At 39.5% G+C, this 22,601-nt stretch overlaps 1 protein-coding gene across 1 annotated transcript in view; it reads left to right on the top strand.

Annotated features, from left to right (window-relative positions):
• The window catches only part of LOC104158761 (integrin alpha-8-like), a 60,157-nt gene extending 39,631 nt beyond the window's left edge, over positions 1 to 20,526 (top strand). Inside the window, exons 14-16 of the mRNA XM_009696495.1 lie at positions 9,536 to 9,637; positions 18,381 to 18,503; positions 19,757 to 20,526. Coding sequence (XP_009694797.1) covers positions 9,536 to 9,637; positions 18,381 to 18,503; positions 19,757 to 19,843 — 312 coding nt within the window. The 3' untranslated portion in view covers positions 19,844 to 20,526. The remainder of the gene's footprint in view (positions 1 to 9,535; positions 9,638 to 18,380; positions 18,504 to 19,756) is intronic.
• The last annotated feature ends 2,075 nt before the right edge of the window (positions 20,527 to 22,601 follow it).

Genomic DNA, 22,601 nt, shown 5'->3' with positions numbered 1-22,601 from the left:
CTTGACAGTTGTAATCTGTCACCTCAAAACCCAAACTCCTGTAACAAATAACAGTTAAATGACATGCAATGATTAGACATGTTTAAGTAAATAAAGCAGCCCAAATTTCCCAACCAGCAAACAAAGATAGAGACAGACATTGTGCAAAGGCCAAGAAGAATCACAGACTTTTTTGGATTAACTTCAAAGCTTGACTGTAAATATGAACCCTCTAGTAAAGCTGACTTCTGGATTCAGACTTGCTGATGGAGCAAATAGTAGCCTGATTTGTGCAAAATAGAAACAACCTTACATGGCTACGTTATGTTGTGTTCTATTAGGGCTCTATTATGTCCCCATTTGTCTGATCATGGTATTTCTGAGTTATCAGAGGGAGATCCAAGGGGATCTTGCCCGGTGTTCTTTGAAATCTGATGGGTACTTTTTAATAGAATTCTTGGGAGTTGGCTAGTGAAACATCTATTTTGAAAATGTATTTCTACATGATGAATCTGTATCATCTGTCTGATTTGTGACATCCTTCCAGGCTCCAATCTCTTTGGATGCTTATAGCATTGTGGGAAGTGGAACTTAGCTCATTCTTGACTATTATTTCAGTCTGTATTGAAAGTTCCTCATAATGATAAAAACCTTCTGGGAGTGCTTGGGGAGGCAGTAATGTAAAAAAACCACAGAGGGTGTGTGAGGTTCCAAAGAGGTTTGAAGATTAGTTTATTTCATTTTAATGTTATTGAATATAATTGTATTGTTTATCTCTTGACTTTTAGACAGATCCAGATACTTTAATTTGGCACCCCGACTGCATGAACTTTAATATCTAGAAGGGAGAAAAATCTAGATTTAATCTGAGAAAGCTGAAAAGTAACAGAAACATGACAGCCACACTGTAATTGGGTGCTCCCTTAGTACACAAAGCCGTGTTTTGGCTTCTCTGTTAACTACTTGTTATTTCAGTGTTTCTGAACATGTACTGCTCCTGTTTCTTTTGAGATGCCTAAAAACATAAATGTATGCTTGATATAATAAAGGTGATGAGTGCTGCAACACCCACATCTTAAGTGCCTCACCCCAGACTGGTATCCAAAACCTGAAATGAAATACCTAGGCTCCCTGTACAGCATACAGGGACAGTGAGGTACCTCAGACAAAATGACTTGCAGTAACCATGAGGGTAGTGCATGAGGGCTATCCCTTATCAGGAGGATAAGCATCCAAATCAGGATTAAGCAGGAATATTTCCATTCTCTTAGAAGGCAGAATCCAAAAATTACTCAGGAGGTCCCTATAGCATTAATTGAAAGACTTAAAGAGAACTTTGTTTCTACAATATTCAGTGGCAGAAGCTAGAGCTGGCAGTCCAGTGATTAGAGAATTCCTGACTGGAAGACGTGAATTCAATTCCCTCCTCAGACTAAGAAACCCCACATCTCTGCTTTATGGAATGACGGTGCTCCCTTCTGCTGAAGCTACAACTCTACAAGGACAGAAAAAGAAATTCAGAGGTCTGGAAGGGTATAGAAAATGAGAAAGAGCCTGATGTAGTACCGTGTTTGGGGCGATCAGCTAGAAGTCCTCCCAGTCCTCTCATCCTCCTTTGCCTTTGTTGCCTGGCACCTGGAGCTATCATCACTGTTAGAGTGCATGCTCTAATTGTACTTCCTTGGTGAATAAATTTTGATGAGAATCTCCATATTTTGCTACTGGTGAACTCAGAGACTCTTTTTAGTGTGGCAGAAATTTCTAGGCCAGGTAGTGCTTTTGGGACAAGGATTCGGTTTAGCTGCACAAAGGCCATTGGAGGCAGAATGCAGATAACTAGTGAAGTGGGGCCACACAGACTGTCCTCTGTGCAGCATATATACGTTTGCAGAGGCTTGGAAGTCAGAACAGAAGTGAACTGCTGCAGATGGTCCAAGACAGGTGAGAAATGTAGCTCTTGTATAGGCTCCTTTATTCACTTTTCTCCCTCTCCTCTTTACTATGGGAGCAATTATTCCATCTGTAAGTGGGATATAACCCCAAGGAACAATAGTTTCTATCCTCAGCATCCCCCACCACAGAACCCTTTTTTGTGTCCTGTGGAAAACATCTCAGCCAAGAGAAGCTTGCTTAGTGTTTTCAAAGTGTAATTCTGCAGCCAGTCTAAATTCCCTATCTGTGGATGGAAGCAGGGAAGCACCAGAAAAACTAGTGAGAGAGATTGTCTTGTTCTCTCATTAATTGCCATATATAAGCCAGATATGGAAGTTTAAGTAGATGATTTTCATTCAGACGGAGAATTAAAAGCCATAAATTTGGTGCAGTGTCCTTGAAGCCACATGTAATAACAAAAGGAGGAAGTAATCAAAGAAACTCACCTTTATGTCAAACAACTATTGTTATTTGAAAAAACAAAATAAGTAAAAAAGAAAACTGTGTGTGACCAAAAATACTGTATTATACTGGATTTGATTGTTTATGTGAAATGAAGGCTGGGAAGAAAGAGACTTTGGTACTGGGCTGAACCAGCTGGAGAGTTTTTTGGACATGGGCTAGTTTTGTTTTCATTCATTGTTACTTAAAATAATGTCAAAATGTTAACAAGACCAGAACAGGAGATTCTTGCTAGATGTGCTAAAGTATAGATAATGTTAGGTATATGAAGAAATAAACATCTTAAATCGATAACCATTAAAATATCCTCCTCTGTTATAATTTAAAATAGTCTGTTTAAATGAATGTAAAAGATGTAATATGTGAAAAGTGAAAAGTTAATGATAGAGAGGAGGATGTGTTGATTTTCAGAGGAGTTGTATTGTCTTTGGTCACAGATATGTTTGGGTGGACATACCCTCTTGTTACAAATAACACAAGTACTTTCTGACCATACACAGAGTCATACATACATTTTTTAACAAATTAATACAAGAAGAAATAGTTGTATGACCTCTAGTCTCAGCATTTGTGTAAGCTACTCTATTTATTGGCAGTAGTTCAGGTTTTTGGAGGTATGGGTCAAAGCAAGAAAACTAATGAATTCCCAAAGCATATATTTAAAAGGTAACACCATATTGCTTACCCTCTTGTCTCTAAAATGTGCCAGACTCCAGCAGACACAAAGGGAAACAAGTTTTAATCAAGCAGGGCCAATGTTGTTACAACAGCACTGAACTCCGTATGCAACAGACAGAAGTTCTGGGGAGGAAATTCCACTGCAGCATGCAGCTTGCAATAGAGAAAGTACGTGACTTCATGTACTTCAAGTTAGGGTGACTTCACTGGGGTACATCTAGCCAGAAAAAAAGTATTTCAGAGAAGCTGAACAATGCTCCATAGAGGCAATGGAACAAGGTCATTCTGGGGAGTCTGTCCAGTAGTTAACTCTTCAAACCTGCAGAAGAACAATGACCTGTCAGACTTCTTTAAGCTGCTAAAAGTTTTGTTCCTCCTACCCTCAGTCTAGCTCCCTATGGGCCAGATTTGTCCCTGCATTTTAGTCTGCTCTCTGACTGGGATGCCTCCATATGCCTTAAAGATGCTTTGGGGAGACTTCAGGTCTTTGCTTGAGCTTCCTGCAGAAACCACCAGCATTCCACTGGAGCCTGGAGAACTCTCCTTCAAATTGTCCAAGATTTTCCAACACTTTCCACAATATTTCTGTTTGTCTCAATTGTACTTAGGGGAAACACTGCACTGAATATTTATTGGGAACACTTTCCTTCATTTCTGGATGCTTCCATGTCTTGCAACTGTTAAAGAAAACAAAGGCTTCAGTTCAAAAATCTGTTTGTAAAACAAAAGTATGTAGAGGGAGAGATAAACCTTAATAAATACACCAGCAGGGATCTACCACCCAAGCAATACAGGGGATGGCCATGTTTTGCCTACTTACAAGGATATTGGCAAACTACTGTTTCAGCGACGCACACAAGAGCAGGCCCTGCTTGTTCTAACACAAGGGGAACCTCAAAAGCCCAACGTAGCTAGGGCTGGGGTCCCTGCTGTTGGTCATTAGGCACTGACATTCACAAATACCAAATTCCTTCTTCCTCTTCCTCTGAACCATAATGAAGTCCTCAGCTTGAGTTGCAAACCACAGGTCCTGCTGCTTCCAGTAAACACTGAATATTTAAACATATGCTATTTTTAAAATGATATGGTAAAGAAATGCTGTTTCTCACAAATGACTTGAGAATTATAAACAAGGCTAAGGTGCCTGTATCTCCAAGGTGTTGGTACAAGTAAAAATCCTGTTTACAGCTGATGATGAACACAGTCACTCTTTTAAAGCCCTTTGCTACAAACACATAATTCTGTGAATGCAGAAAAATACTCTCTAGTCTTTTATATCTTCCATTCCTGTAAAGCAATGGAGATGTGCAGCATTTCCAGGAGCCTAATGAAGAGTTGAGGAGAGTTGGTAGCTGTGGGCACAACCCAAGGTTATTAACCCCAGCCAAGCATTAATCCACAGGAAGTACCCTCCTCTGATGTTCTTATTGCTGATATAAGCTGAAAATTAAATAAGCCATGTATAGTAGGTGAAAGTATGTTTTTCCAGGAGTGCTGTGTTTCCTTTAAGTGATGTTTCAAGAAAGTCAATGCCTTTACTGTACCTTAGCCAATCAGGCTGCATGTCTAATATCTGCTTCTTTAATAATATAACATATCCTGCTTTCTCCATTACAGATTACTTTTATCAATCATATAAATCATAACCAGAATCCTGCTTAATATGAATCGCTTAGAATTGAAAACATAAGGCTTTTTTCAGGCTTTTTTCTGAATGCAAATCTTTGCATAACTATGGACACATGCTGGGACTTTGTGTGAGAAGTCTAGTGGTGTAGAACAAGAGTTGAAGAATGGCTTGAGTTTGAAAATGGAAAATAGTTAATGTAATAAGGAAAAATTATTTTTCTGAAGACCATCTCATAGATGTTCAGCACCATGAAAGTGTATAAAAAATAATTATTTGCAAAGTCCAATATTAAATCAGTCTAATTTTTCATTTCAAACACTGTTGATAGAAAAGGTATTTCCCTTTCATTAGATGCCATCTTGTTAAGGAGCTGATTTGACTATTCCTATTAGTCATTTGAGGCAGTTTTCTTCATATTGCTCATTCCTAATGAAAGTCCCAAAGAGAGGTTAAATGTTCTGATAATAAACATTCAGCTGCTCTCAATATTTTAAAAGAACAAAATTATGGCATAGCCAAATGAGTTCCAGAAGGCAATGTGCTGGCTTCATGTCACCAGTAAGCACTCACATATTTGAAGAGAAAGCTATTTTTTAAAAAAGAAGACAGAATGGATGAGGCAAATACCAGAACTACAACCCTGGACCTCAGGAGAGCAGCCTTCAGCCTTTTCAGGGATCTACTTGAAGAACACCATGGAAGATGATCCTGGAGAAACGAGGAGTCCAGGAGAACTAGTGATTCTTCAGGATCACCTCCTTTAAGCTCAAGAACTGTCCATCCTGACATGCACAAAGTCAAGGAAAGGTGGCAGGAAGCCTGCATGGATGAACAAGGAGCTCCTGGTAAAACTCAAACATAGAAAGGAAGCATAAAAGACGTGAAAGCAGAGTCAGTTGACCCAGTGCAGGAGCTGGGTGGGGAATATGGAGACAGTATCTGAGCATGCAGGGACAGAGTTAGGAAAGTAAAAGCCTACCAGGAACTGAGCCTAGCAAGGGACTTCAAGGGCATCAAGGAGGCTTCTATATCAGCAGCAAAAGGAAGGCTAGGGAAAATAAGGATCTTCTGCTTAATAAGACGTGGAAAAAGCTGAGTTGCTCGATGCCTCCTTCACTTTGGTCTTTACTGGTAAAATCTGCATACAGTAATCTGAACCTCTGCAACCAGAGAGAAAACCTGCAGCAATCAACATTTACCTTCAGTGGAGGAATATTGGGTTGGACATACAAAAGTCCAAGGGACCTGATGGCATACACCTACAAGTGCTGATTAAGCTGGCCAGTGTCAATGCAAGATCACTCTCCATTATCTTTGAAAGGTCATGGTGATTGCAGGAAGTTCCTGAGGACTGGAAGAAATAAATGTCACACCTACCTTCAAGAAGGAGGATCCAGAGAACTACAGGACAGTCAGCCTCATTGCAATCCCTGAGAAGGTGATGGAGAAAAAAACCTGGAAGTCATTTGCAAACATCTGAAGGACAAGAAGGTGATTTGGATTTGTTGGTGTGGATTTATGAAGGGGAAATCATGCTTGACCAACCTGATAGCCTTCTGTGATGAGATAAAAAAGGGTTGTCTTGGTGGATGAGGGGAAAGCAGTCATTGTTTTTTATCTTGACTTTAGCAAATTTTTTCACTGTCAAAATGAATGAAGATACGTAGACAGAGAAGTGGATTCAAAACTGACTGAACTGCCAGGCTTAAAATGTTGTGATCAGAAGCATGAAGTCCAGCTGGAGGTCTGTCACTAATGGTGTACTCCAGGGGTCAATACTGGGGCCAGTACTGTTTAACATCATTAATGACTTGGATAATGGGACAGAGCACACTTTCAGCGTTTGCAGATGATAGAAAAGTGGAAGGAGTGGTTGATACACCAGATCGTTGTACTGCCCTGCAGAGGGACCTCGACAGGCTGGAGAAGTGGGTTGACAGGAATTTCATGAAGTGTGACAAAGGGAAATGCAAAGTCCTGTACGACAGGAGGAATAACCCTATGCACCAGTACAGGCTGGGGGCCAAGCAGCTGGAAGGCAGGGTTCTAGCAAAGGATCGTGGGGTCCTGGTGGACACCAAGTTGAACATGAGCCCGCTGTGTGTGCCCTTACAGCAAAGAAAGTTGACAGTCTCTTGGGCAGCATGAGGAATAGTGTTGCCAGCAGGTCAAGGGAGGTGACTCTTCCTCTCTACTCGGCGCTGGTGAGACAGATCTGGAATGCTGTGTCCAGTCCTGGGCTCCCTGGGACAAGTGAGACACGGACATCCTGGAGCAAGTCCAGCCAAGGGCCACAATGATGATTAAGGACTTGGAGCATCTGATATACAAGGAGGCTCAGAGAGATGGGACTGTTCAGTCTGGAGAAGAGAAGGCTCAGGCAGGATCTTATCAGTGTGTATAAATATCTGATAGGAGGGAGTAAAGAAGACAGAGCCAGGCTATTCTTAATGATATCCAGTAACAGGACAAGAGGGAAGAAGCACAAATTGAAATACAGGAAACTTCATTTAAACATAAGAAAAAACTTTTACTTGTGAGGGTAGTCAAACACTGGAATAGGTTGCTCCTAGAGTTTGTGGAGTCTCCATTCTTGGAGATATGCAAAACCCAACTGGAGATAGCCCTGAGCATACTGCTGTAGTTGACCCTGCTCTGAGTATGTGGTTGGAGTAGGCGATCTCCAGAGGTGCCTTCGAATCTCAGCAGTTCTGTGAAAACTTTGAGTTGAGCCATGGTCATCCAACTGCATCCAAGTTGGCTCCCAGGTTTAGGTTATGCTTACTTCAGGTAATTTTCACAAACAAACCTTTCTCCATCAGCGAAGGAAAGAAACAGTAGTCAAAATTATCATGGGGTCTTCTTACCTCAGTCTTTGCTCCACAAAACAGCTGAAAGGGGAGAAGCAATTCTTAGAGAGGGTTTACGCTTTGCTGCAACAAGTAATTCCAGAGAAAAACACCACCTAGCAGGGAGGAAAAGATGTTGTGTAATCACATAGGAACTGAGTCTTGTCAGTGGAGCAGAACTCCTAAACGTGCGAGAAGTAGAAGGAAGGAGAAAGAGTTTTGCCAAAGGGATTTTAGGAAGTGACAGTGACATTCCAAATACACTGGACTGTAAGAAGCTGGTGCCAAAATGAAAGATTGCTTTACTTAGAAGGCTCCGTCTTTCTGTAAATCAGTAGTCAAATACTGTATTGAATTCTGGTCATCATATTTTGGAAAGGATTGAGACAGGTAGCAAAAATTATTAAGGGCTTCAAAATACTATTATACAAAAGATTAAAATTGTTTACCTCAAGGAGTCTAATGTAAAGGGATATAATGATAGTCACAACTCCTAGCCCTCTGGATTCCAGTGGATATATTAGCACTTAACTATCTAATGCTTTTCAGAGCATATCAAAGCACTTTCAAAGGAGATCTATATCATTACCCAAACTTTACATGGGATGGGATATACAAGATAAGTTGCATGTAGTGTCACCCAAGATATCAGTTGCAGAGATGGAATTAGAAACCGGTTTGTTGACTTCCAGAAAATCATGGTAACCAGTCAGCCATCCTTCCTTGGGATAAAAACAAAGGAAAAAGAGGACATAGTTTGAGTGCAGAATCTGTCTGTAACCAAAGAACATTCAGTGAAATTGAAACATGTCAAATTCAAAGTGAACTGAAAGTTTTACTTGATACCTGATGTATTTAGCCTTCAAGATTAACTCCAGTTAGATACCGATGATACCAAGAGCTCAGTAGGATTCAAATGTGTGTGGAAAATATTTGTATCCACTGTAGTAAATGTTGCAACCATTAAGTTTCTTTCACATGTCAGCACTTATGCCAGTTCATAATAGATTTAGGCAGATATTTTTCCAGTGGACATACCAGCACTTAACTATCATTTCAAGGCAGTTTGCACAGAGTGAGAGATTATTGTCAAGGTCAGAACAGCACAAAGAGACACACAGTTGGTCAGATGTAGTGTGTCAGTGCCTACGTGGCTTCCAAATGAGGTCAAAGCACTAATTAAAAGTCACAGCATGATCTATATGATGTAACAGTTTTCAGTCATTCTGAACCAGGGAAGGTAATGCCTAATCTAATCTGATCTAATCTAATATTTTATAAATACAAGCAAGTATACATGAAACAGAGAACTGACAGAGAGATACATTTTGTTTTGTCTGCACATCTTTGGGTTTGTTGAAGTGCTTAATGAGAGCTATATAAATACTTTGCTAGGTAGCCAGTTAAACAATGACTGCTATACATTCCTATTGCAGTTGCACAATGTAGTAAAAAAGCAAGGTGAGTTGTTCTGGGTTTTTTGAGCTCTACTGCAACAGGAAATCAATCACAGTGTAAGTGAACTGCAAAGATGTTTGTTCCTGTTGTTGTTCTTTGATGGAAGGCACAGCCATTGCTTTGATGCCATCAGGGAGCTCTACCAGCCTGGGTTGGAAATCTTCTCAAGATACCCACATTAGTTGTTAGGTTTGGTAGGCAGAGAAAAGGTTTTAAAATGTAGACATCCTGTGAACCTCCCCCTGGCTTCAAACTCACCAGTCTCCTATTTCAGAGAGAAATATGAGAAACAACTGTAAGTGTCTTTCTGCATATCTAAGCCTTCTTCCCCATTTGAACATGCAGTCTTTGTATTTCACCCTTATGCTGTACTTATGTGTTCCTCTCACGGACACGTACAGGTCCCAGAATTGCTGTACCCTTTACTAAAAGAAACCATCTTTGCCTTAGGAAATCAGTGCACTGTATTTTTTTCTCTGCTTATTTCTCATAATGCTTTTAAGTATAAACATGGTTTCTAATAATTTCTTTTTTTATATAATTTCAGAGAAAGAATGATCTCTATACTCTTTCTTCCAATGTGTCCTTCGAAGTTAAGAGCATGCCATATAAAGTGCAACCAGCAAAGCTCCCCAAGGGAAGCATAGCAGTAAGTAACTGAAAATTATATCTTTGTGTGAAGCACATGTATTTGGTCATTCTGATCACAGCTGTGAAAGTTTTTATAGATGAAAATATTGAGATCAGTGTTTCCTGTGTTTCTAGTGTAAATTCCTGAAATAATACCTAAAGGAAATACCTTTATTGCTTTCTGTGGAAGTTGCTGATATATGATACTAATTCCATTTTTAAAAAATTTCTTGTTGCGTTAGTGTGCAGACTGCTTTATTGCAATCAGGATGGATTTTTCACCCAGCAGAACACAACACTGTGATAGCAAGTGTCTAATTACCTTGTTTGGGGTAAAAAAAAATCTGGATGAAATTTTTGTGCAAAATCCAAAATCTTGTTTCAATCAAGTTTAGGGATCTCTCTCTTCTCCCAGTCAGCAGTTCTCTCACACAAGTTTATGGATTATCTATGGCAACTTCTCCCTTATCTGTATTAAGTTTGTTTAATACCCTGGTTTTCAGAAATGTCTGCATGCCTCCCTAGGCTTTCCACTTCACAGCACATCAGGTGCAAGATACAAAATTACCTGGTAATCCCTACAGATGTGATTGACAGATAGATACTAAAGTACTTGCTTTATTTGCAGAGCAAGATTTGTATGGCCCTGGATCATTACATGAAAAATTAATCTTGGAGGGGTAAATTCAATTTAATTGTTTGCTGGTGCCAAAGCAATTGAGTTTGGGGAGCAATTTAGAGGAATTTGCTTCTTATGGTGTCTAATACCATGGTTAAAATTCACTCTGTTTTGTCATTACTGATAGAAATAAGTAAAATATGAATGCAAAATTTGATTCTAGTATAAGAGTAATCTGGAATTTGAAGGCTTATTGTTCTCATCTTTATAAAGATTTAACATTTACAGTCCTTCTTTTAAAAGGTAAGCTCAGTACCAACTTTTCCAAGTTAAATCATGGTGCAAATAGATCATATCAGTCTGTTCAGAAGTAGTAGTAGGGAACAGAATATTTTCTTATATGGAAAACCAACATAATAATACATTTTACAGCTTACTTTGAATATATTTTAGAGGATACAGGCTTTAAAGTTTTGTTTTGAACAAACACAGATTGAATGGTTGATTGATACTTGCTCTGGAGAGACACAAGGTGAAATCTTGGTTCTGTATTTTCGGTGACTCCAACCTCTAACATCATGAGAACCATGATTTCACCAGAGAGGTTGATGCTTAATGCAGTATTCATCCAGAAAGGTTCAAAGGCTCCAAGCTGACAGATATACTCAGGCTCTTTTTATTTTCTTGCAGCATGTGTTCCATACCAGAAACACATGTTGTGCAGAACTCTGTTGATAGTGGTGCCTTCATCTGGGCTGAAGTGCTTTACCCCAGGTGACAGCCTGCTGTTCTCAACAAGTGTCAGATGATCTACCAAATGATCAGATAAGCATTTTATTCTCTTACTCCAGCCAGTACAATGCTTGTTATTTGCTGCAGATGATTTACAGCAAAATGCCTGTAATGGCAACTGTAAAATGTTGAAAAATGATAGCGCTTTTATGTCGTTTCATATCTGGACATGGCAGTGGATTCTTGCCAGCTCTACAGCTTGATATGTGATATGCACAAGCTCTTTTGATGTTCCACTTGCAAGAAGAAATATTTGCTTGAAGTTGGGCAATGCTTAGTATTTTTGCTCCTTCTGAAAAAGATCACTGGTTGTGTTTTAAAAGTTTCCAAAGATTTATTTGGAAGTTTATGGTTTTCTTCCAGACAATGCAAGGGTGGAAGTGGAATAAAGATTTTAATATTTTAAAATTAATTGTCAAAAGTATATATCTGATAATCAGCTAACACTTCACAGTTTATGTAGTGAAGATAATATATTCTTAAAGAGCAGAGCATATTCCCTTCATTTAACTCATACAGTACTGGGTTCCAATTATGCAGGCTAATACGTATATTTAATTTTAATAGCACAAATAATCCCATATACCTCAGTAACCTACACAGTCGTGTAGTCATATTTAGACCACTGAGGTCTTTGTTTCCATCATCATGGAATATAGGTCTATATCTTGAACAGAGGGTCATGATACATAGGTATGTGAAAGGTTATGTAAACGTAAGAAAATCTGAATCTTTTATAGTAAAACATTAGAGTGAAAATGGCATCAAACAGAAAATTAGCTTGAAACTTAGTGGAGCTTAAACCAGAATCCACTGACATCGGTAAAAGTATTTCTATTGATTTTGATAGGCTTGGATTTGCAACTATATATTGTACAACTCTTTGGATTTCCTTGCTAACAGCTGTATCATTGAAGAGAAAATTGTCATTTTTCTTAGAGGTAAATAATTATGGTAAATAATACTATCCTGCTTGATGAATTTCACATGCAAGGTGAAAGTACTTTTCATAATAAAAAGTACAGAGTTAGAATAAGCAGTAATTTGTTCCATGTTAATTTATGATTCTTGAGCCAGTTTTGGAGTTTAATAAAATATGATTGCTTTTGTTAAATGTTTGATAGGATCTTCAGAGGGGATGCCTTTAGTCTAAGCTGTTTGACCAGTGTCCTACAGTGAGTAAAACTGGTTTCAGAGTAAGGCTTATAACTCTTTTTTTAGCTGTTACATGGTGATAGTACTTTCATTTTAAATGTGCTTATATTCCTTATGAAATATATTTACACAAACATTTGTACAATGTAAACATAAATGTCAATATTAATTATGACTCCAAGCTCAAGGGAGCTTTTACATTCTGTTTTGAGTGTTTCTTCAGAGCATACAAGATCATCATGCTGCAAAGGTTGAATGGGAGCATGTAAGAGTACTAACGAGTTCCTGTTTCTCAGTCAATGTAAGCAAAGTGACTAAAGATTAGAGGAAGGTCATCACAGACAGTAAAAGCAGTAGCATTAGAATAATAGTCAATTTAGCTGCTGTTTCTTAAAGTAGCAGATTAAATAATGAAGAAGTTATTTTTTAAAGTGTGTTTTTTAAAGGATAAGAGGGAAAAAAAAACTTTGTGAGAATCCTGCTAGCAGGCACTGAATTCTGACCAAAGATGCTGGATGTTTGCATTAGTAAAACCTAATTCATACCTATCTGCAAGGGACTGCCGATGATCCGGCAGCTTACCATGTATGCGCGTCTCTGCGTTGTGCTGCCTTCAGTGGAATCAAAGACAATTTTGAAGCTACATTGAGTAGCACCAAAATCAGAAGCAAAATCCAAACTGTACAAAAATCAATGGCAAAAACCTAATATTTCTTTTATCTACTTACAATGTGTTTGACTGTGGCACATTTAAAAAAAAGAAAATAAACCCACCCCCTTATAGAAATACTTTCATGAGCAACAAGTGACTTCCATGGAACCACAACAGCAATTCTGAAGTTAAGACTATCAGACAGCAGTTGTGCTAAGACCAGCTTGGATTTTATTTCCAATAGCAGGCAAAGGCTCTGTCTGTAACTCTCTGGTTGGCTTCACCCTCATCTCAGTGCTTGAGCTGGATGGCATTCCTTGTCATCCCTTTGCATACAAAAGGTGTGAGACATTCAGCAGTGTGAGACATTCAGCATTTTGAAAGGCCAAAAGTCAGATTGTTCCTCTCAAGTTTGATAGGACAAGAGGAGACGGTCTCAAGTTGCGCCAGGGGAGGTTCAGGCTGGACATTAAGAACTTCTTCACTGTAAGAGTCCTTAGGCACTGGAATGGGCTTCCCAGGGAGGTGGTGGAGTCACCATCCCTGGAGGTGTTAAAAAAACGCTTAGATGTGGTGCTTCAAGACATGGTTTAGTGGGCATGTTGGCATTTGGTATACGGTTGGACTTGATGATCTTTGAGGTCTCTTCCAACCATAATGATCCTATGATTCTAAGTCTGTGAGGTGTGCTTTTCACCAGCCTGACAGAGAAACAACCACTGTTTTCAGTGTTCAGTATAAGAAAGTCTTCTGGTCCTGAACAGAGGGGAAAGCCAACATGCACCTAAAGCACAGTGCCAACATTCAACACTTGTGTAAAAATTCCACTTCTTCATATTGGCCACCTTAGATGAAAACGGATAAATCCCCCCCAAAATGGTCCCTGGCTCTGATCCTGCAGTACTAAATCTACCACATGGAGAAGAACAGAAATCCAAGCTGAATAATGCAAACATGTCTTAAATCAAAATCATATGTAAAACTGTTGTGGACAGCATGGGGTGGAGGGAGAGTCTTCTGTGGAAATGGTTAAACAAGGCAGGCAAAACTGAAGGGGTGCTTTGTTTCTTTCTTCCCCTCCAGCTTCTGCCTCAGCTCTGTGGGTGTTCAGGACTTGCAGTGTCAAACTGTTCACCAAGAATTGCTTTAGTAGCCTTGCAAGTCTTTGTATAGACTATAAAAGGAGGCAGCCCGGGGCATTATGTTGTGTTGGTAATGCATGCAGGCAGGAGTAAGACTGATGACTACATATAATCCCCTGCTCAAGGAATAAATCTCAAGCACTTAGCACAACCCTTCCCTTGCTTTCAAAATCCTAAGACAAAGAAGGATTCATGGCAAAAGGGTGTGGGTGCAACAAGATGGTTTTAATATTTTTAGCAGGCAAATATTTCATTAGTCATTGGCTTCATTCCGTCTACAAGAGAAGAGAGATGTGGCAGCTTGATACAGGATAGACCTAATTTCTGCTGTCTGTTTTACTCATTGCTGGTAATCTAAGGATTATAAACATGATGCTCTGCACTTCTATAAGATTAGTTTCTTGTTTATATTTCTACATTTGTCAGACTCCAGCTGAGCTACTGCAGTTACACTGTAAATTGCACTCTACTGTCTGTAAAGGCAGAACAACAGAAGAGAAAGAGGATTATGAACCCATGCAGTACAAGCAAGGCTGAGCACTGCTGCACCACTCATAATTGGTTACAGCGTGTCCCCAGGAAGACCCAGATGTCCTTATCTGGATCCATGCTGATAGATGCTCCAAAGGTATCAAAGAAGAGCTAGGTTTCATACTGTTTTCACAGCCTAAGAGAAAAGAAAACACAACACACTAATGCAGCAAACATCTAGGAAGTGATGCATAAAAGAAGCCATGGAATGGCTCCATAGGTACTTGTAGTTGGATCCGCTACTTTCAGCTTTATGCAAAGCCCAGTGAAATCTACCGTCCCTAATGAAATAGACAGTTTCCACTAGTTTCAGCAGTTCTTTGAGGTCTGGATTGACCCCACCTAATTTTGAACAGTGAACTGGAGCACATTAATTAAGAGTCTAGTTGCTGTGCTCCTGTGCAATCAGTAGGCAGCCTTATGAGCTACTCAGATCCTAGACAACACCAGGCAGCAGCTTAGTTCATCGCTGTCTGAGAGCACCTGTGGTGCTGAAGTAGGTGCCTTAGATTAGATCAAAGTGGACTTGGTGCCCAAGGAGACAGATGTGGTTCAGTCAAATACTATCTTAAGAAATTTGTAAACAAAAAATCCTTCTTGCAGAAGTACTTGCCCACTCTGATTATTTCCGTATTCAGGATGTACAATTTCAGTAGACTGTCCCTCTACCAAGCCATCCATAGCAGGCCAGCAGCTTGACAGAATCTTTTTGTTCTGGTTTGCTGATGTTGTACAGTCCAGCCCAGAGCAGTGACGCTGACTCCATTTCCTGTTGCATTTATCTCAGTCACATTATGCCACCTAGGAATTTGGCTCAAGCTATCAATACCAGAAATGCTTAAATCAAATTTTTGCAAGCAAATGGGTCTTCCCTCAGGTTTGATCTTACTGTAAAATGAAGTCAGTCATTTTGTCAAACTTCAGAGGACAGAAAGCGCTGCTTGGGTTTGTTTTTCGCTGTTGTTTACAAATATTTCTTAAGATGATTTTGGTAAGTGGTCTATCACTTTACTGCTCCAGCTCCAGAGCAATGTGCTCAGACAAGTGATAGTGTTAGAAAACAAACTGTAGTGGAGGTCAAACCTTACATAAGTAAGGTACGTATGCTGTATATTGACAGTGTCAGATCCTTTTCAAATAATAATTTAAAAAATTGTAACTTCTTGCATGTAGTACTGCAGAGTTTGCCAACAGAGGAAGGGCACAGTGTGGATGAGTTGGGGTTTTTTTAATCAATCTCAGTTTTTTCTGTCTTGGGGCCTATCGAATTTTCGTCAGCACTTCCCAGCTCTTGTGCTGTATGTGCTGAGGTCTTCAAGGCTTGCCTCAGGGCAGCATTCATGAGGATTTTCAAGCAGTAGAAGGGAGATGCTTTCTTCCTCGGACAGCTGAGCTCATTGCTTGCTACAGGCTTCATGCAGCCCATCATGACTGCATACATTCTGATTTTCCTGGCCAGATAAGCCTTTTACTTGCATTCATCTTTTTCCTTAACTAGTTTTTCTCTGGGAGGAATCTCTGCAGGCAGTTCAGATGACCTTTTTCTCCTTTTATCTGCCCCAGCATTTTAATGCCAGATACAGTACCAGTCTGAGACACAAGGAGAGCCATTCAAAAACATTTTGTCCTTAGTAAATGAGCACTGATCTTGCTGATTCTAATGATAGAGAGAGCCTATGAAGTTCTGTAGTCATTAAGAGGAGGCTGGGGAAAGGAACGGTATCCCTACAGTGGCATAGTTGATCACTTGATCACACTAGCAAGACACCTGTTGGGGCCCAGGTTTGGGATTTCATAGGTTTTTTACTAATTATGTTTGCCTTGAAATAATTTTTTTCTTGCTTTAATTGGCCAGCATGTTTTTTCTTTGTATGTGCTATCTTTTTGAAGTCGTTTGGAGTAATAAATATTTACAGCTGCACCAGAGAAGTATATTAGCTGAATGTGTTTGTTAGATCAACGATGGTATGGCCAGTACTGCATGTACTTAATCTTCAGGGTACAGATCAATGCTAAATTGCTAGCCCCAGAAGGACTGGGCAGTGTCTCAGAATTTTCTGTGTAACCCTCAGTGTAAACTTTGGTAGAAGGCAAGTGTTATCCCACATGGAAAGTTTGTCCTTAATTTCAACTATGATCTGTATCCCATAACAGTGAGGGATACTTTAAAAAAATACACGCATCAGTAGACCTCACCAGACTGCTGTCATTCTAAGCACTGTGTCAGAGTAGGGGACAGGTAGCTGCACAGATGAAGTAAGTGGAAAGGACTATTCCAAAGTGTCTTCCAGTTAAGTGTGACAGTAGCTGGGAGACAGATCTGCTGGTGCTTACAGAATGAAAAGTCTCGGCAAGTATGCTGATCACGAGAAAAAGTGAGAGATGAAAGGGCTAGATGTTGCAGAAAGGCTGAAATTTGCCATCTTCAAGAAAAGTGAGAGGCACAGAAATGGAATTAACTTTTAAGTGGACTACAGAGCTGTGTCCAGTCTTTGAACTTAGGTTCTTGTTCTATGAATGAACAAATTAGCATTGTGCTAAATTTCAAGTGCATCAACCAGTGAGTTAATGGCATAAAACCAAGTAGAAAGAGAATTTGCAATGAGTGCAGATCAGGGATTGGGCCGTAGCCAAGAAACTTATTAAGAAGAGTAGCTTTCCTAGCTGTACCTCGAGCACCGAAGAGGAAGATCATTTGAGAGTTTGTGCAATCCGTTTGCTTTGCAAACCAGTTTCAGCTTGTCATGAAGAAAATAACTCCCATCTGTCACATACTTAACCTGTTTAAGGGAGACTTGGAGTAAATGAGAGAGGTCCAACAGAAAACTCCAGAGAGAAATAACTTCCTAGACTAACAATAAAGAGGAAAGTTTGACAAAATAAACTAAAATTGAAGGGGCATAATTGTGGCTGAGGAGCTAAGAAAAGCTCAAACTCATTCCTTTCCACTTGGGAGCATCAGGGAGAGAGCAAATACTCAATGCGATTGACAGGGAGCTTTCCAAGTGCAGTCTGAGAGTGTAGAATAGATTTGGTACAAGGTATGGAAGGGGGAGTGAGGAGGAGGAGGTTACTTATGTGAATGAGCCCAGAAGGAGGAATACAGAAGGGTTATTGTTATTCTTTGTCAAGATGAAGGTCTAAACAGAGAAATTCGCCAAGTCAATTAAAACCTTTGATAACTCATGTTATACACACCTGCTGCTTTCTAGAGCCTCAGACAATGAGTGAGATCACTTCATGCTTATTTCCCATTTAGGTAGTAGTCTATATGCTTGGCTTCTTTTAAGGAGTGTAAGATCATACTGTGCGTTAGGCTTTATCACAAGGAGAATGCACTCTGCTTGAGTTTCATTTTTGGACTGCTTAGGTGAAACGCAAGTCATAGGGAAAAAAATGTATACTGATGTGTCAGCAGAAATTAAAATAAGAACAATGTAGCTGGTATCTATTGTGGTTTGAATTAAGAGTTTGGGCTGAAGTCAACCATTGTTTCAGAGTAATGCAGCATAACTCAGTTTTACTGGTCTAGGCTGTACCAACATACATGTGAGTAGAACTTTGCTCCTTGAATCTTCTTGAAGCATCTGCACAGAAGGGTATTTTTTGCTACTCTGTATTAAGTGAAAATGATTCGTATGTCTTTAGGACAAGACTTTTGCATATGTGTGAATCCTATTTCTAGTAACTGTCATGAATGAGGGGAAAGAAACTTGGAATAAATGAAGCCAACATGGGAGAATTCCAAGCAACATGTATTTCTAATCTGCAAAATGCTATTGAAGTGAATGGTTATAACCTCTGTATTCTACTGTCAGATTTGCTTTACTTGCTTAATTTTTATTCATTTAATGTATTTTTTTCATTTCAGATCAGAACATCTGTCATTTGGTCCACTCCAAATGTCTCCTTCGTAATTCCTTTATGGGTTATAATATTAGCAATACTTCTTGGACTACTGGTACTAGCTATGTTGACCCTAGCTTTATGGAAGGTATGTTGCATTATTACTGTTACTGTTGCCTTAAAAAAAAAGTGAAAGATACTGGAAGATACTAAAAGATACGAAAAAGAGAGGCTGGAATTTTATGATCTTTAAGTTTGGAGCCAGAGCAGCAATACACATGTGTCTTTTTTGTTTTGGCATTTCTGACATGCTAGTGTCACTGACCTTTATGTAGGGAATTTGTTTTCAAAGTCCTCCTTTATTATTAAAGTCTGGTTATAAATGGGCATACAGAGTTTGGTTCTGTTTCCCAAGACCTATGATCCTCTTTTTCAGGATGTTTAGGTTCAAAAAGAAGTGACTCTAACTTTGTTTTCTCTGAATACTTCAGGAATTTCCAGGTTTTGTCAGCATGTAACAACACTCCCAGCTTTGAGAATTAATTTTTAGAAGATTTCCTTTTATATTAGCATGTCGTATCTTATGTTTTTACAATCCTTTTACAAGTTTTAAGAAAAGTTACTGGAAACTACTATATTACAGGGAACCAAGGTAACTTCCAGCCATCTTCTCCGTTCTCATTAAAAAAAAAATTAAAATAATTTCTTAAGTTAGGATATGGCTTAGCTGCCTTTAGCTGCCTAAAGGTTATGGGTTAGGTGTCCAGCCTATGCTAACTTTCCAGATTTGCCTAGTCAGTTAACAACAAGAGCAAAAAGCTATGTCAAAAACATGGGACGATGAGAGGAATTACCTTTTGGTGGTACTCTCTTTTGACCTCTTGTGAAGCCTACATAACCATCAACCTTTCAAGCAAGATGGTAACTTTTAGACAGTTAAAGTTAGGTGAGAGGAATCTCATCTTTAGTGATCTTTAGTCTAGGTCACAACACTGTCCTGTGCACATTTCCCAACACATATTCCACCTCTGTTATTATTACTATTTGTCAATCTAAACATCTTCTCTGAATGAGTGTCTTGCTGAAGTGAAATTAGCAGTTTCCTCATTCGAGTCAGTTAGTATCAGCATTGAGACCAGCTTTACATCTCCTGCAAAGTCATCTTTCATATAATTCGAATTTTTAAAGCTGTACTTTGGAACTCAATGCCTTGCACCTAAAACTTTAATTTTTCATAGGGAATGATTTGAATAGAAATAAAAAATCTTCACAGTCTATCAGCCTGCCATAGATTGTATCCAACCTTTCAAGCTGAGTGAGTGAGGAATCAAACTGCAGCTGAGCGTCTTCCCGTGGTTGTCTTACCGTGACGCCTTTGTTTCTGTTGATTGTTTCCTGCAGTGTGGCTTCTTTGACAGAGCTAGACCTCCTCAGGATGACATGGCTGACAGGGAACAACTGACAAATAACAAGACTACTGATGCATAGAGGAAGAGATGACAGTTCAAGTCAGAATCCTGCCTGAGACTAGAAACATGATGAGGATTAAATGAAGGATTCCTTCCACCAGTCTTCCTTTGTACCTGCAAGTAACGTGGTGTCATAATCCGATCTATGCATCGTTCTGAGAACATGCCACATGATGGCCTTCCTTGCCAAAGAAAGCAGCTTTATCACTGCCTTACAAACATACTCACCACTGAACATAATGTTTATCCCATATTCCAGTCAGTCTATGTTTCCGCAGATGCTTTTGAACACGTGTGGTATACTGAGATGCTTCCAGAACAAGCCCAAATCTCCCAAGGAGAGAAGGCCTGCATTGCTGTATTGTCTAGAAGATGGACCAGGACAAAACTTCTGAATGCTACTGTATCATGCAGAATACCTTTGACACCTCCCTAAGAATAAGAACTTTTATGAAATTATGGCTCAGGGAGACAAGCAATATATTAGTACTGTGAAAGTACTTCTGAAAAACAAAGGTAGTCTATAAAGAACGTTATAGATGGGGCACAATTATTTATTTTTCCTCCTTTTCAGGATAAGTTTCTGATATAATCATCAACTTAGATTTTGAGAGAAGAAAATAAAAAAATAGAAATCATGTACATACCTTGCATGTAAATAGAAAAGTAAACCTATTGTGCACACAGAACACATCTTTCTTGTCTACAAGGTGTTTTGCAAAGCAAAAGATTTGTGCAACATTTTACAAGGTGAGATGTATGATAAACAAGTGCATGTTGTATCTCTTTCACCCCAGAGCTGGCAGTATCACACGCAGATAACTAAATCCATGCACAGTGTAGAGCAGGGGATGAGTTACCCTCTCCTGGCATTGCTGATGGCTGACACCTGTACAGCTGACACAGGATACAGTCATTTGTGAAACACTGATTTAAATTATCACAGCCACACTGGTGATAGTGAGAAGGCTGGGGGGCGTTGCGCTAGGGTAAAGTTTCTTTGCCATTGACCTGTTACTTTGTTGAAATGACCTCTTAAAATGGACTGGTTACTGCCATTGTATCTTGTGTTTAATTTGTTCACCTAATGCTGTTCACCTAAAGAAATCTCTGCCTTTTTCTTTTTTTTTATTTTACAGTCTACAAGCTGACAGCATATTTAAAGTGTTGATTTCAGCAAAATTTAGGGCTGAATATAATTATTTCTTAAGCAAAGTCTTGCAGGGAAGGTGGGCAGGATTTGTATTTGTGCAGAAAAATAGGATGCCAGCCAGCCAAGCATGAACAAAAAGAAGGAAAGATATTTTGAGGTAAAGATTAAAAATATATGTTTAGGATTTTTTTTTTTTGTGAGTCGAGGATTCTGAATAAGAGAGGCTTCATTCTTTCTCTTTTATCAGCAAATGGTCCTTATCTCAGCAGGGGCTCTAAGCTCTGATCTGTGCAAATTTGTGCCTGAAAGCTTGAGTCTTCCTGTGCTGTCTGAGAGTGTGAAATTAGCTATATTTTGTAAACTTCAGGAGGGATTGTTTATTTTTTGAAGCACACACCACACTTTCCTTCTCCCGAGCTCCTTTTCTTTCCAATCAATCTCAGCTTCTTAATTGGCAAATGGCTCCATCCATTCTGCAACTTCTTGGCTCCTTTTAGATAACTGCCCTTCTGCTTCCTAAGACTTCGGGACAGGAGTAGCCATGAGACATTGTCACTTCTGTCAATCTAACAGGAGATTTTACAGTTTTACCATTTCTTGCACACAGACTGACCTGAGAAATCCAAGAAGGAGCTAGGAAACCTGAGCAGGTGTGTTCCATCTTCATGTCTAAGGCAAATTTGCAAGAAGATCTTTATGAAAATGATCCAAGGGCTGGAGCACCTCTCCATTGAAGACAGGCTGAGAGAGTTGGGGTTGTTCAGCCTGGAGAAGAGAAGGCTCCGAGGTGACCTCATTGCGGCCTTCCAATACCTGAAGGTGGCCTATATGAGAGATGGGGACAGACTTTTAGCAGGGTCTGCTGTGACAGGACAAGGCGTAATGGTTTTAAACTAAAAGAGGGTAGATTTAGACTTGACATAAGGAAAAAATTCTTTACAATGAGGGTGGTGAAGCACTGGAACAGGTTGCCCAGAGAGGTGGTGGAAGCCCCATCCCTGGAGGCATTCAAGGTCAGGCTGGACGGGGCTCTGAGCAACCTTATCTAGTTGGAGTTGTCCCTGCTCACCACAGGGGGGTTGGACTAGATGACCTCTAAAGGTACCTTCCAGCCTAAATGATTCTATGATTCTATTCTATGAATCAGATGCAGTGTGCCCATGAGTCTTAATGAAAGGAGACACATGCCCCAGAAAATGGAGGTGCTTCTTCACCTGGATGGGGAAGCCTGGACACTTCCTGGTCCCCCAGAAAACTGTTAACAGACCCCTTCTCCCAAAAGGGTTTGAGCTGACCCCTTGTAGATTAGAGAGAGAAGCAGATAAATACCACCACAAAGCAAGCCTGTCCCATATTTGCACACCTCTCTATCCTATACATTCCAGGCAAAATCATCATCCCATAAAAAAACAGTAAGCTTCTAGCTTTTGTAAATATTGAATTGTTGTGCGTAGCAGCTTCTGAAATAAGATCAACTAGCTCATTACAGTCACATCATCTACACAACTCTTACTCTGATGAAATAGCACCATAAGGAGATACTGAACATAGGACTTTTGTATGTGCAATACTTTATATTACTTATATACCTGAAGCATGTTTACACTGGCATTTGTGGTTGTTT

Source organism: Cariama cristata, unplaced genomic scaffold (assembly GCF_000690535.1).
Source record: "Cariama cristata isolate BGI_N322 unplaced genomic scaffold, ASM69053v1 scaffold7560, whole genome shotgun sequence".
Taxonomy (NCBI): Eukaryota; Metazoa; Chordata; class Aves; order Cariamiformes; family Cariamidae; genus Cariama; species Cariama cristata.
The sequence above is the reverse complement of the archived record's forward strand: the minus strand, read 5'-3'. Positions and strand labels throughout refer to the sequence as shown.